This window comes from Lampetra fluviatilis, chromosome 74 (genome assembly GCF_964198595.1).
Source record: "Lampetra fluviatilis chromosome 74, kcLamFluv1.1, whole genome shotgun sequence".
Lineage (NCBI taxonomy): Eukaryota > Metazoa > Chordata > Hyperoartia > Petromyzontiformes > Petromyzontidae > Lampetra > Lampetra fluviatilis.
This window is the reverse complement of record NC_136348.1, coordinates 627,168-640,137: the sequence shown is the minus strand read 5'-3', so window position 1 is coordinate 640,137 and position 12,970 is coordinate 627,168. Positions and strand designations below refer to the sequence as shown.

Sequence of the window (12,970 nt, the reverse complement as noted above, 5' to 3'; positions counted from 1 at the left end):
TAATGGTGGTGGTGTTTGTGGTGGTGATGTTAATGGTGGTGGTGTTTGTGGTGGTGATGGTGGTGGTGATGTTAATGGTGGTGGTGATGTTAATGGTGGTGGTGATAGTGGTGGTGATGTTAATGGTAGTGTTGATGTTAATGGTGGTGGTGATAGTGGTGGTGATGGTGGTGGTGATGTTAATGGTGGTGGTGTTTGTGGTGGTGATGGTGGTGGTGATGTTAATGGTGGTGGTGTTTGTGGTGGTGATGGTGGTGGTGATGTTAATGGTGGTGGTGTTTGTGGTGGTGATGGTGGTGGTGGTGTTAATGGTGGTGGTGTTTGTGGTGGTGATGGTGGTGGTGATGTTAATGGTGGTGGTGATGTTAATGGTGGTGGTGATGTAAATGGTGGTGGTGATGTTAATGGTGGTGGTGATAGTGGTGGTAATAGTGGTGGTGATGTTAACGGTGGTGGTGATAGTGGTGGTGATGGTGGTGGTGATGTTAATGGTGGTGGTGTTTGTGGTGGTGATGGTGGTGGTGATGTTAATGGTGGTGGTGTTTGTGGTGGTGATGGTGGTGGTGGTGTTAATGGTGGTGGTGATGTTAATGGTGGTGGTGATAGTGGTGGTGATAGTGGTGGTGATGTTAACGTTGGTGGTGTTTGTGGTGGTAGTGATGTTAACGGTGGTGGTGTTTGTGGTGGTGGTGATGTTAACGTTGGTGGTGTTTGTGGTGGTGGTGATGTTAACGTTGGTGGTGTTTGTGGTGATGTTAATGGTGGTGATGTTAATGGTGGTGGTGATGTTAATGGTGGTGGTGATAGTGGTGGTGATAGTGGTGGTGATGTTAATGGTGGTGGTGTTTGTGGTGGTGATGTTAATGGTGGTGGTGTTTGTGGTGGTGTTTGTGGTGGTGATGGTGGTGGTGATGTTAATGGTGGTGGTGATAGTGATGGTGATGTTAATGGTGGTGATAGTGGTGGTGATGTTAATGGTGGTGGTGATGTTAATGGTGGTGATGTTAATGGTGGTGATAGTGGTGGTGATGGTGGTGATAGTGGTGGTGATGTTAATGGTGGTGGTGATTTTAATGGTGGTGATGTTAATGGTGGTGATAGTGGTGGTGATGGTGGTGATAGTGGTGGTGATGTTAATGGTGGTGGTGTTTGTGGTGGTGATAGTGGTGATGTTGATGGTTGTGATGGTGGTGGTGATGGTACCAGCAGGAGATGGAGCAACAGCAGCAGGAGCAGCAGGAGGAGGAGGAGGAGCGTTGGACAGGTCGACGCGTTCCCCTCTCAACAGCGCAGAGATAACAGCGTCAAACGACTAGCAGGGTCACAGGGTCATGGGGTCACAGGGTTATGGGGTCATGAGATCACGGGGTTATTAGGGTGGGGTTATGGGGTCACGAGGTTTTGGGGTCACCAGGTTATGGGGTCACGAGGTTATGGGGTCACAGGGTTATGGGGTCACGGAGACAGGGTGATGGGATCACTGGGTTATGGGGTCATGGGGTTATGGGGCGGAGAAGTGGAGGGGGAGACAACGGCACATTTAGAAACAAATCCTCACATCTATCCCACTCCCCGAGTCTCCCGTGTCTGTCTCCCCCGTGTCTCTCCGAGTCTTCCCAAGTCTCCCCCGTATCTCACCGTGTCTATCCGTGTCTCACCGTGTCTCCCCCGTATCTCACCGTGTCTCTCCGTGTTTCACCGTATCTCCCCCGTGTCTCTCCGTGTCTCACCGTGTCTCCCCCGTATCTCACCCGTGTCTCTCCAAGTCTCCCCCGTGTTTTCCCGCGTCTCCCCTCGTCTCCAAGTCTCTCCGAGTCTTCCCAAGTCTCCCCCGTGTCTCCACGTGTATCCCGTCTCCCCGTGTTTCCACCGTATCTCCTTTGTGTCCGTCTCCCCCGTGTCTCACCATGTCTCACCGTGTTTCACCGTGTCTCCCCCGTGTCTCCACGTGTATCCCGTCTCCCCGTGTTTCCACCGTATCTCCTTTGTGTCTCGGTCTCTCCCGTGTCACGCCGTGTCTCCCCGAATCTCCCCGTGTCTCACCTTGGCTGTCCGAAAATATGCCATGGCTGTCTCCGTGTCTCCGTGTTTCTTGGCGGCCAGCGCTGCTACTGAGTACTCCCTCTGGCGTTGACGCAGATCCAACAGCAAGGGAGCTACGTGGAGAAGACACGGGGGGAAGACACGGGAGGGACACGGGAGAGACACAGACACAGGGAGACACGGGAGAGACACAGGGAAACATTGGGAGACACGTATGTGTGTTGTATGTATGATGTATGTACATTTTATGTATGTTGCATGTGTAGTGACAGGGTGCCATCTGTTGACCGTGAAGGATAACCACGTGTATGGGTCCGCTATATAACATAAGGGGGGTGTAACTGGGCCAAGGGTCAGAGGCGGGGATCAGTCGGGAAGCTCCTGGAACCTGCATGAGCGTTCTAGAAGGGGGGCGTGGCCATGCTGAGGAGGATAAAAGAGGGAGGTAACCGGAGGTTCGGGGCTGTCGTGGGGGGTTCGGGTCCTGGCTGCCGTCGCCGTCTTCGTCGTGATCTCTTCATCGTCGTTCGGCCGTAGAGCTGATCCGCTGTAGGTCCCCATCCTCGTCGCCACTGTTTCGTCAGCCAGCTGATGCCGCCGATGCGGTAGTACCAGTGGGTCAGCTCTACGTAGCCCAGTGTGTGTGTTACTCAGTGACTCTGCCCGTAAAGTGTGAGAAATAAACAAGGAGCCCTATACAAGTTACGTCTCGGAAGCCGCTCACTACACGTGTGTTATATGCATGTTGCATGCGTAGTGACACGGCGCTGACTGCTGTACAGCAGCTGCAAGTAGACACTTAGCGAACACGTCGTTGAGCGCATACACGGTGTGTGTGCCGGCAGGGCGGAGCAACTGGGGCAAGGGTCACGGTAGACCTCGTGGGGAGGCCCTTGGAACCCTCTGGTGGGTTCGAGAAGGGAGGCGTGGCTAGGGCGGAGCCAAGCCGCGCCAAGGGGAATAAAAGCAGCGGAGAGTGAGAGCTCTGGGGCTGCCGGTTCTGGGAGTGGACTCGTCTTGTCGTCGTCGCCGCCTTCATCGCTGCCACCTTCGCCCGATCATCGCGCGGCCCGAGAGCAGTTGGCTGTCTCGGTCGACGCCGTTGGTGCAACGGGAACGGGGTCGTGTCTGGGCCGGGTCGTTCGGCAGCGTGGTCGTGAGAGAGAGGGGGCCGGAGTTGGTGGCGTGGACGCGGGAGATAATAAAGAGGACGGTGCCCCCTGCGACTACCTCGTCTCCGTCTGAGTGTGTGTGCGCCGCACGCCACCCGCACACACACACGCAAGCCTCGACAAAGAGGAAGAAGAGACCTATGACACTACACATGTATCATCACCACAATCACCATCACAACCACTACCATCATCACAGCAACCATCACCACCATCACTCACTTGGATCCTCCGATCCAGATCTGTTCCCGGGCTCTGGCTCCCGTTTCTGTTCCGTTCCCGGTTTTGGTTTCAGCTCCGGTTCCGGACTCATTTTCGGTTTCGCTTGCACTTCCGGTTTGGGTCTCACTTCCGGCTTTTGCTCCGGGCTCACTTCCGGTTTCATGGGCGGTGGCGACTTCACTTCCGGTTTTGGTGCAACTTCCGGCTTCGGCTTCACTTCCGGTTTGGGTCTCACTTCCGGCTTTTGCTCCGGTTTAACTTCTGGTTTTGGATCCGGTTCCGGCTTTGCCTCCCGGGTTTTGTTTCCTGTGGCCACGGGCGGCGGTATGTCCTCCTCGGAGATGGAGCGGCCGGACTTGGCAGCTTTCAGCAAATCCTGGCAGCTCTGGAGGAGATGCAGAGCAGAGTGGGAGGAGATACGGGGAGAGAGAGGAGACACGGAGAGTCGGAGTGAGTCTCTGAGTGAGTGAGTCTTTGAGTGAGTGAGTATATTAGTCAGTCTATGAGTTAGTGAGTCTCTGAATAATTATCTGAGTGGGTGAGTCTCTGAATGAGTAAGACTCTGAATGCGTGTCTGGGAAGCGTTTCCTGACCTTGAGTCCACGCTCGAATCGACGGGCTTTGGCGCTTTCCCCCGCCAGGCGAGCGTTGGAGACAGCTTCAGCGTAGAGAGAGACACGGGACTCCAGCAGAGACACCATGGGCTGTGCGGGAGAGACACGGGGAGAGTGAGAGACATGGGGAGAGAGGCAGAGAGAGACACGGGGAGAGTGAGACACACAGTGAGAGTGAGACGGAGAGACATGGGGAGAGTGAGACACACAGTGAGAGTGAGACGGAGAGACATGGGGAGAGTGAGACACACAGTGAGAGAGAGACGGAGCGACATGGGCAGTGAGACACACAGTGAGAGAGAGGCAGAGAGACATGGGGAGAGTGAGACACACAATGAGAGAGAGACATGGGGAGAGTGAGACACACAGTGAGAGACAGAGAGACATGGGGAGAGTGAGACACACAGTGAGAAAGAGACGGAGAGACATGGGGAGAGTGAGACACACAGTGAGAGGTGGAGAGACATGGGGAGAGTGAGACAGTGAGAGAGAGGCAGAGAGACATGGGGAAAGTGAGACACACAGTGAGAGACATGGGGAGAGTGAGACACACAGTGAGAGACAGAGAGACATGGGGAGAGTGAGACACACAGTGAGAGAGAGACGGAGAGACATGGGGAGAGTGAGACACACAGTGAGAGGCGGAGAGACATGGGGAGAGTGAGACAGTGAGAGAGAGGCAGAGAGACATGGGGAAAGTGAGACACACAGTGAGAGACATGGGGAGAGTGAGACACACAGTGAGAGACAGAGAGACATGGGGAGAGTGAGACACACAGTGAGAGAGAGACGGAGAGACATGGGGAGAGTGAGACACACAGTGAGAGGCGGAGAGACATGGGGAGAGTGAGACAGTGAGAGAGAGGCAGAGAGACATGGGGAGAGTGAGACACACAGTGAGAGAGAGACATGAGGAGAGTGAGACACACAGTGAGAGACAGAGAGACATGGGGAGAGTGAGACACACAGTGAGAGAGAGACGGAGAGACATGGGGAGAGGGAGACACACAGTGAGAGGCGGAGAGACATGGGGAGAGTGAGACAGTGAGAGAGAGGCAGAGAGACATGGGGAGAGTGAGACACACAGTGAGAGAGAGACATGGGGAGAGTGTGACACACAGTGAGAGTGAGACGGAGATAGGGAGAAACACGATGTGAGAGGGAGGTACCTGTGAGTGTGTAGGGACCACAGCTTGAGGCTGGGGCTGTGGTTTGGAGACCGGGGCTTCTGTCTCAACGTCTTCCATCACCTCCTGCAGCTCAGCCTGGGGACATGGTCGCCATGGTAACAGCGTTCCCCCCCCCTCCGTATCTCCGCAACAAGTCTCCCCCCCCCCCCCCCCCCCCCCCCGTGTATCTTCCATGTCTACCCTGTGGCCCCCAGCATCCCCGTCGTGTTTACCCCGTGACTCGCCCGTCTCACCCCGTGTCACCCTGCGTCTCCCCCGCGTCTCCCCCGCGTCTCCCCCGCGTCTCCCCCGCGTCTCCCCCGCGTCTCCCCCGCGTCTCCCCCGCGTCTCCCCCGCGTCTCCCCCGCGTCTCCCCCGCGTCTCCCCCGCGTCTCCCCCGCGTCTCCCCGAGTCTCCCCCGCGTCTCCCCGCGTCTCCCCCGCGTCGCGTCTCCCCCGAGTCTCCCCCGAGTCTCCCCCGCGTCTCCCCCGCGTCTCCCCCGCGTCTCCCCGAGTCTCCCCCGAGTCTCCCCGCGTCTCCCCCGCGTCTCCCCCGCGTCTCCCCCGCGTCTCCCCCGCGTCTCCCCGCGTCTGCCCGAGTCTCCCCCGTGTCTCCCCGCGTCTCCCCTGCGTGTCCCCCGCGTCTCCTCGCGTCTTCCCTGCGTCTCCCCGCGTCTCCCCGCGTCTCCCCCGCGTGTCCCCCGCGTCTCCTCGCGTCTTCCCCGCGTCTCCCCCGCGTCTCCTCGCGTGTCCTCGCGTCTCCCCCGCGTCTCCCCGCGTCTCCCCCGCGTCTCCCCGCGTCTCCCCCGCGTCTCCCCCGCGTCGCGTCTTCCCCGAGTCTCCCCCGCGTCGCGTCTTCCCCGAGTCTCCCCCGAGTCTCCCCCGCGTCTCCCCCGCGTCTCCCCCGCGTCTCCCCCGCGTCTCCCCCGCGTCTCCCCCGCGTCTCCCCGAGTCTCCCCCGAGTCTCCCCGCGTCTCCCCCGCGTCTCCCCCGCGTCTCCCCCGCGTCTCCCCCGCGTCTCCCCCGCGTCTCCCCCGCGTCTCCACCGCGTCTCCCCGCGTCTCCCCCGCGTCTGCCCGAGTCTCCCCCGTGTCTCCCCGCGTCTCCCCTGCGTGTCCCCCGCGTCTCCTCGCGTCTTCCCTGCGTCTCCCCGCGTCTCCCCGCGTCTCCCCCGCGTCTCCTCGCGTCTTCCCCGCGTCTCCCCCGCGTCTCCTCGCGTGTCCTCGCGTCTCCTCCGCGTCTCACCCGCGTCTCCCCCGCGTCTCCCCCGCGTCTCCCCGAGTCTCCCCGAGTCTCCGCCGCGTCTCCACCGCGTCTCCCCGAGTCTCCCCCGAGTCTCCCCGCGTCTCCCCCGCGTCTCCCCCGCGTCTCCCCCGCGTCTCCCCGCGTCTCCCCCGCGTCTCCCCCGCGTCTGCCCGAGTCTCCCCCGTGTCTCCCCGCGTCTCCCCTGCGTGTCCCCCGCGTCTCCTCGCGTCTTCCCCGCGTCTCCCCGCGTCTCCCCGCGTCTCCTCGCGTCTCCCCCGCGTCTCCCCCGCGTCTCCCCCGCGTCTCCCCGGCGTCTCCCCCGCGTCTCCCCCGCGTCTCCCCGAGTCTCCCCCGCGTGTCCCCCGCGTCTCCTCGCGTCTCCCCCGCGTGTCCCCCGCGTCTCCTCGCGTCTCCTCGCGTGACCTCGCGTCTCCCCCGCGTCTCCACCGCGTCTCCCCGCGTCTCCCCCGCGTCTCCCCCGCGTCTGCCCGAGTCTCCCCCGTGTCTCCCCGCGTCTCCCCCGCGTGTCCCCCGCGTCTCCTCGCGTCTCCTCGCGTCTTCCCCGCGTCTCCCCGCGTCTCCCCGCGTCTCCTCGCGTCTCCCCCGCGTCTCCCCCGCGTCTCCCCCGCGTGTCCCCCGCGTCTCCTCGCGTCTCCCCCGCGTGTCCCCCGCGTCTCCTCGCGTCTCCTCGCGTGACCTCGCGTCTCCCCCGCGTCTCCTCGCGTGTCCTCGCGTCTCCCCCGCGTCTCCCCCGCGTCTGCCCGAGTCTCCCCCGTGTCTCCCCGCGTCTCCCCTGCGTGTCCCCCGCGTCTCCCCTGCGTGTCCCCCGCGTCTCCTCGCGTCTTCCCCGCGTCTCCCCCGCGTCTCCTCGCGTGTCCTCGCGTCTCCCCCGCGTCTCACCCGCGTCTCCCCCGCGTCTCCCCCGCGTCTCCCCGAGTCTCCCCCGTGTCTCCCCGCGACTCCCCTGCGTGTCCCCCGCGTCTCCCCCGCGTCTCCCTGCGTCTCCCCCGCGTGTCCCCCGCGTCTCCTCGCGTCTCCCCTGCGTCTCCCCCGCGTCTCCCCCGCGTCTCCCCGAGTCTCCCCCGTGTCTCCCCGCGTCTCCCCTGCGTGTCCCCCGCGTCTCCTCGCGACTTCCCTGCGTCTCCCTGCGTCTCCCCCGCGTCTCCTCGCGTGTCGTCGCGTCTCCCCCGCGTCTCCTTGCGTGTCCTTGCGTGTCCTTGCGTGTCCTCGCGTCTCCCCCGCGTCTCCCCCGCGTCTCCCCCGCGTCTCCCCGAGTCTCCCCCGAGTCTCCCCGCGTCTCCCCCGCGTCTCCCCCGCGTCTCCACCGCGTCTCCCCGCGTCTCCCCCGCGTCTCCCCCGCGTCTCCCCCGTGTCTCCCCGCGTCTCCCCTGCGTGTCCCCCCGCGTCTCCTCGCGTCTTCCCCGCGTCTCCCCCGCGTGTCCTTGCGTGTCCTCGCGTCTCCCCCGCGTCTCCCCCGCGTCTCCCCGAGTCTCCCCCGCGTGTCCCCCGCGTCTCCTCGCGTCTCCCCGCGTCTCCCCCGCGTGTCCCCCGCGTCTCCTCGCGTGTCCTCGCGTCTCCCCCGCGTCTCCTCGCGTGTTCTCGCGTGTCCTCGCGTCTCCCCCGCGTCTCCTCGCGTGTCCTCGCGTCTCCCCCGCGTCTCCCCCGCGTGTCCCCCGCGTCTCCCCCACGTCTCCCCCGTGTCTCCCCGCGTCTCCCCTGCGTGTCCCCCGCGTCTCCTCGCGTCTTCCCCGCGTCTCCCCCGCGTCTCCTCGCGTGTCCTCCGCGTCTCCACCGCGTCTCCCCGCGTCTCCCCCGCGTCTCCCCCGCGTCTCCCCCGTGTCTCCCCGCGTCTCCCCTGCGTGTCCCCCCGCGTCTCCTCGCGTCTTCCCCGCGTCTCCCCGCGTCTCCCCCGCGTGTCCTTGCGTGTCCTCGCGTCTCCCCCGCGTCTCCCCCGCGTCTCCCCGAGTCTCCCCCGCGTGTCCCCCGCGTCTCCTCGCGTCTCCCCGCGTCTCCCCCGCGTGTCCCCCGCGTCTCCTCGCGTGTCCTCGCGTCTCCCCCGCGTCTCCTCGCGTGTTCTCGCGTGTCCTCGCGTCTCCCCCGCGTCTCCTCGCGTGTCCTCGCGTCTCCCCCGCGTCTCCCCCGCGTGTCCCCCGCGTCTCCCCCACGTCTCCCCCGTGTCTCCCCGCGTCTCCCCTGCGTGTCCCCCGCGTCTCCTCGCGTCTTCCCCGCGTCTCCCCCGCGTCTCCTCGCGTGTCCTCCGCGTCTCCCCCGCGTCTCCCCGAGTCTCCCCCGTGTCTCCCCGCGTCTCCCCTGCGTGTCCCCCGCGTCTCCTCGCGTCTTCCCTGCGTCTCCCCGAGTCTCCCCCGAGTCTCCCCGCGTCTCCCCCGCGTCTCCCCCGCGTCACCCCCGCGTGTCCCCCGCGTCTCCTCGCGACTTCCCTGCGTCTCCCCGCGTCTCCCTGCGTCTCCCCCGCGTCTCCCCCGCGTCTCCTCGCGTGTCCTCGCGTGTCCCCCGCGTCTCCCCGTGTACCCTGCCCATACCAATAACTCCATGTCCATCTCCAGGTCGCCATCATCGCCATCATCACCATCATCATCGTCCCTCATGCACACTGCTGCCATCCGAGCGATGTCCTCCAACGCTCCCGGGGTGACTGGAACATCCACACCATCACCACCATTAATATCAACACCATTATCTTCAAGTTCATTTATTAGGTTTAGCCCTGTGAGCCATTCGGCTCTTGAATCGGGTGCAACCGCAACAAAAAAAAACAAGGAAACATCTTAGAGTGACTATGTGACTAAGTGCAAACAGAAAATCCAAGAAAATACAGCAAAATTATGCAGAAAAAGCACCTTACACCAACGCTGTGTGCAAAAATCCCAGTGGGATGCAAGTCAAACAACAACAACCACAAGACAACTTAGATTAAGGCCATCAGTCTGACTCTGTACTACAAACAAACAAACATGGCCAAACCAAAAAACTTTTCGAAAATCACCTAAATAAAGCCACAAAGTAATGAAACAGTGATCATAGGAACTGTGACCGAATTTTCACAATAAACGACATAAACAACATGTACTAACTAACAAACCCTGCAGCCATAGCTGGCTGCATGAGTCACTCCACAACAGCAGGAGCATCAGTCGGAGTATCAACATTTTTCAATGCACCTTTAAGATGAGCACACTAAATCAAAACACAGATCATACTTTGCAGCGATCATCCGGAGCGAAACATTGTATCTACATGACCATCACCCCCATCAACATCAACACCATTACCTACATCACCAGCAACACCATCACTCCCATCAACATCAACACCAATACCTAAATCACCATCGAAGACAAAAAATATATCCCCCATGTAGCTTTAACAGACTGCTGGGGCAAGTGCTGTTAGCAAGTAGCACCTATGAAGGCCGGCACGGCACACGACGGGGCGGGTGGCCAACACCACGCCCACCCCCGCCTTTGTCTCCCTCGTGGCGATGTTTACACACTGCACCAGGTACTCATTTTGAGGCCGAGTCGACCTAGGGGAGGCCAGGACCGGTTCAGATAATCGTCACTGGTGTTAGCGGGAATTTAACCCGGGTCGCCAGGTTCGTAGTGCAGCGCGCAAACCACTACACTACCGCTCCCCACCACCATAATCACAAGCAACATCTTCTCCATCCCAAATCATTACCATAATCAACACTGCACCATAGACTCAGCACTGCATCACAGACTCAACACTGCCCATAGACTCAACACTGCACCATAGACTCAGCACTGCCTATAGACTCAGCACTGCACCATAGACTCAACACTACACCATAGACTCAGCACTGCACCATAGACTCAGCACTGCACCATAGACTCAACACTGCACCATAGACTCAGCACTGCACCATAGACTCAGCACTGCACCATAGACTCAGCACTGCACCATAGACTCAGCACTGCACCATAGACTCAACACTGCACCATAGACTCAACACTGCACCATTGACTCAGCACTGCACCATATACTCAACACTGCACCATTGACTCAGCACTGCACCATAGACTCAACACTGCACCATTGACTCAGCACTGCACCATAGACTCAGCACTGCACCATAGACTAAGTACTGCACCATAGACTCAGCATTGCCCGTAGACTCAACACTGCACCATAGACTCAGCACTGCACCAGACTCAACACTGCACCATAGACTCAACACTGCACCATAGACTCAACACTGCACCATAGACTCAACACTTTCCATAGACTCAGCACTGCACCATGGACTAAGTACTGCACCATAGACTCAGCATTGCCCGTAGACTCAACACTGCACCATAGACTGAACACTGCACCATAGACTCATCACTGCACCATAGACTCAGCACTGCACCATAGACTCATCACTGCCCGTAGACTCAGCACTGCACCATAGACTCAGCACTGCACCATAGACTCAGCACTGCACCATACACTCAGCACTGCCAGTAGACTAAACACTACACCATAGACTCAGCACTGCCCATAGACTCAACACTGCACCATAGACTCAACACTGCACCGTAGACTCAACACTGCACCATAGACTCAACACTGCACCATAGACTCAACACTGCACCATAGGCTCAACACTGCACCATAGGCTCAGCACTGCACCATAGACTCAGCACTGCACCATAGACTCAGCACTGCACCATAAACTCAACACTGCACCATAGACTCAACACTGCCCATAGACTCAACACTGCACCATAGACTCAACACTGCACCATAGACTCAGCACTGCACCATAGACTCAGCACTGCACCATAGACTCAACACTGCACCATAGACTCAACACTGCACCATAGACTCAGCACTGCACCATAGACTCAGCACTGCACCATAGACTCAACACTGCACCATAGACTCAACACTGCCCATAGACTCAACACTGCACCATAAACTCAGCACTGCACCATAGACTCAACACTGCACCATAAACTCAGCACTGCACCATAGACTCAACACTGCACCATAGACTCAGTACTGCACCATAGACTGAGCACTCACCACCTTTTCCGCGTGGCTTCTCCTTCTTGGCTCTGCCCTCCGTCCCCCCGACCAGAGCCGCCAACTCTGCCTCCAGATCCCCATCATCGCCATCACCATCATCGTAACCCCCGCCATCACCATCGGGAAATGGTAGCAGCCCCAGCTGAGTGATATAGCAGGCATCACCACCATCATCATCACTACCATCATCATCACTACTGTCACCATCATGAATACCATCATCATCATCACCACTATCACCATGATCATCACCACTGTCACCATCATGAATACCATAATCAGCACCATCATCATCACTACCACCATCATGATCACCACCATGATAATCTCCACCAACAACATCACCACCACCATCATGATCATCTCCACCAACAACATCACTACCACCATCATGATCATCACCACCATCATGGTCATCACCACCATCATCACCACCACCAACAACATCAACACCATCATCATCATCACCACCAACATCACCACCATCATCATCTCCACCACCACCATCACCTTTCTTTTCAAATCTTCATTCTGACGATCCCGATCCCGACCCCGACCCCTGTCGGCCCCGCGGCTCCTGCCGGCCATGCTCGCTCCTTCGCGGCGGGAGGTTCAAGGCAACACCGTAGGCTTCGCCGGTCTCTTCGGGATTCGTCCCCGCCAAGCGCCCGCCGGCGTTGGGTTAATAACGGGGCACCGCACCCTGTGGAGGAAGCTATCGGGGGAACGACCGAGGGGGTGCAGCCGAAGGGGACCCAAGGAGACTCGAAGGGGACCCAAACAGCCTGCGGGGCTGTCAGAGGCGAGGCCTTTGACTAGGGAAGCGGAATCGATCCGCGAGAATCTATGGTCTCCAATTCAGTGGCCGGCGATTCCTCTGGAACATTCGATTCCTTGATAATTGTTTTTTAACCCTTCTATCTGGCAACAAAACTGACATCTTTTTTTACAAGGAGTCATGTTTGCATAGACCACAATACCTGCAGCCATAATGCAAACAAAAAACATAACTCTGATAATATATGCACTGTCCTTGAAGTTGATTGGTCCACATCCGAGACAGCTTTCCTTAGAAACTAGTCTCACATGGGTTGGACCAGATGACGCCAAAAGGCGCACAACTCAAAGACAATGCACCATCAGAGTATGAGAGCTCGGGGTAAGCATTTACACCATTGGAACCTCATTTGCCAGTACAAATGAGGGTGGCCCAAATCAGGGCAAATAGTTTATACTGGTAGGAACCTCCTGGTTACACCAGCCCACAGGGGATTATTGTGTCCGTCCATCCGTCGTACAGGGAGGGGCTGGGTGGGAGGGGTGGGGCTGGTTGGGGAGGGGCTGGTCACCCCGTGGTGCGCTTATAAAACTCAACGTTTAACCTACTCACGCCGGCTTGTGCCCGCCCTCACAGTCGGCCATATTTGCGGAATACACCACGCCGCTGTTGA

General features: G+C 59.3%; 1 protein-coding gene across 4 annotated transcripts in view; it reads right to left on the bottom strand.

Annotated features, from left to right (window-relative positions):
* LOC144953349 (coiled-coil and C2 domain-containing protein 1A-like) overlaps positions 1-12,368 on the bottom strand; it is a 43,049-nt gene extending 30,681 nt beyond the window's left edge. For 3 of the 4 annotated variants that reach the window (XM_078883911.1, XM_078883913.1, XM_078883914.1), the window contains exons 1-8: positions 12,030-12,368; positions 11,517-11,661; positions 9,005-9,117; positions 5,221-5,316; positions 4,031-4,141; positions 3,438-3,822; positions 2,044-2,156; positions 1,204-1,312 (exon numbers count right to left, since the gene is read on the bottom strand). In XM_078883911.1, coding sequence (XP_078740037.1) covers positions 1,204-1,312; positions 2,044-2,156; positions 3,438-3,822; positions 4,031-4,141; positions 5,221-5,316; positions 9,005-9,117; positions 11,517-11,661; positions 12,030-12,107 — 1,150 coding nt within the window. In that variant the 5' untranslated portion in view covers positions 12,108-12,368. The remainder of the gene's footprint in view (positions 1-1,203; positions 1,313-2,043; positions 2,157-3,437; positions 3,823-4,030; positions 4,142-5,220; positions 5,317-9,004; positions 9,118-11,516; positions 11,662-12,029) is intronic. The other variant, XM_078883912.1, reaches the window with a different exon arrangement.
* Between the last annotated feature and the right edge of the window lie 602 nt (positions 12,369-12,970).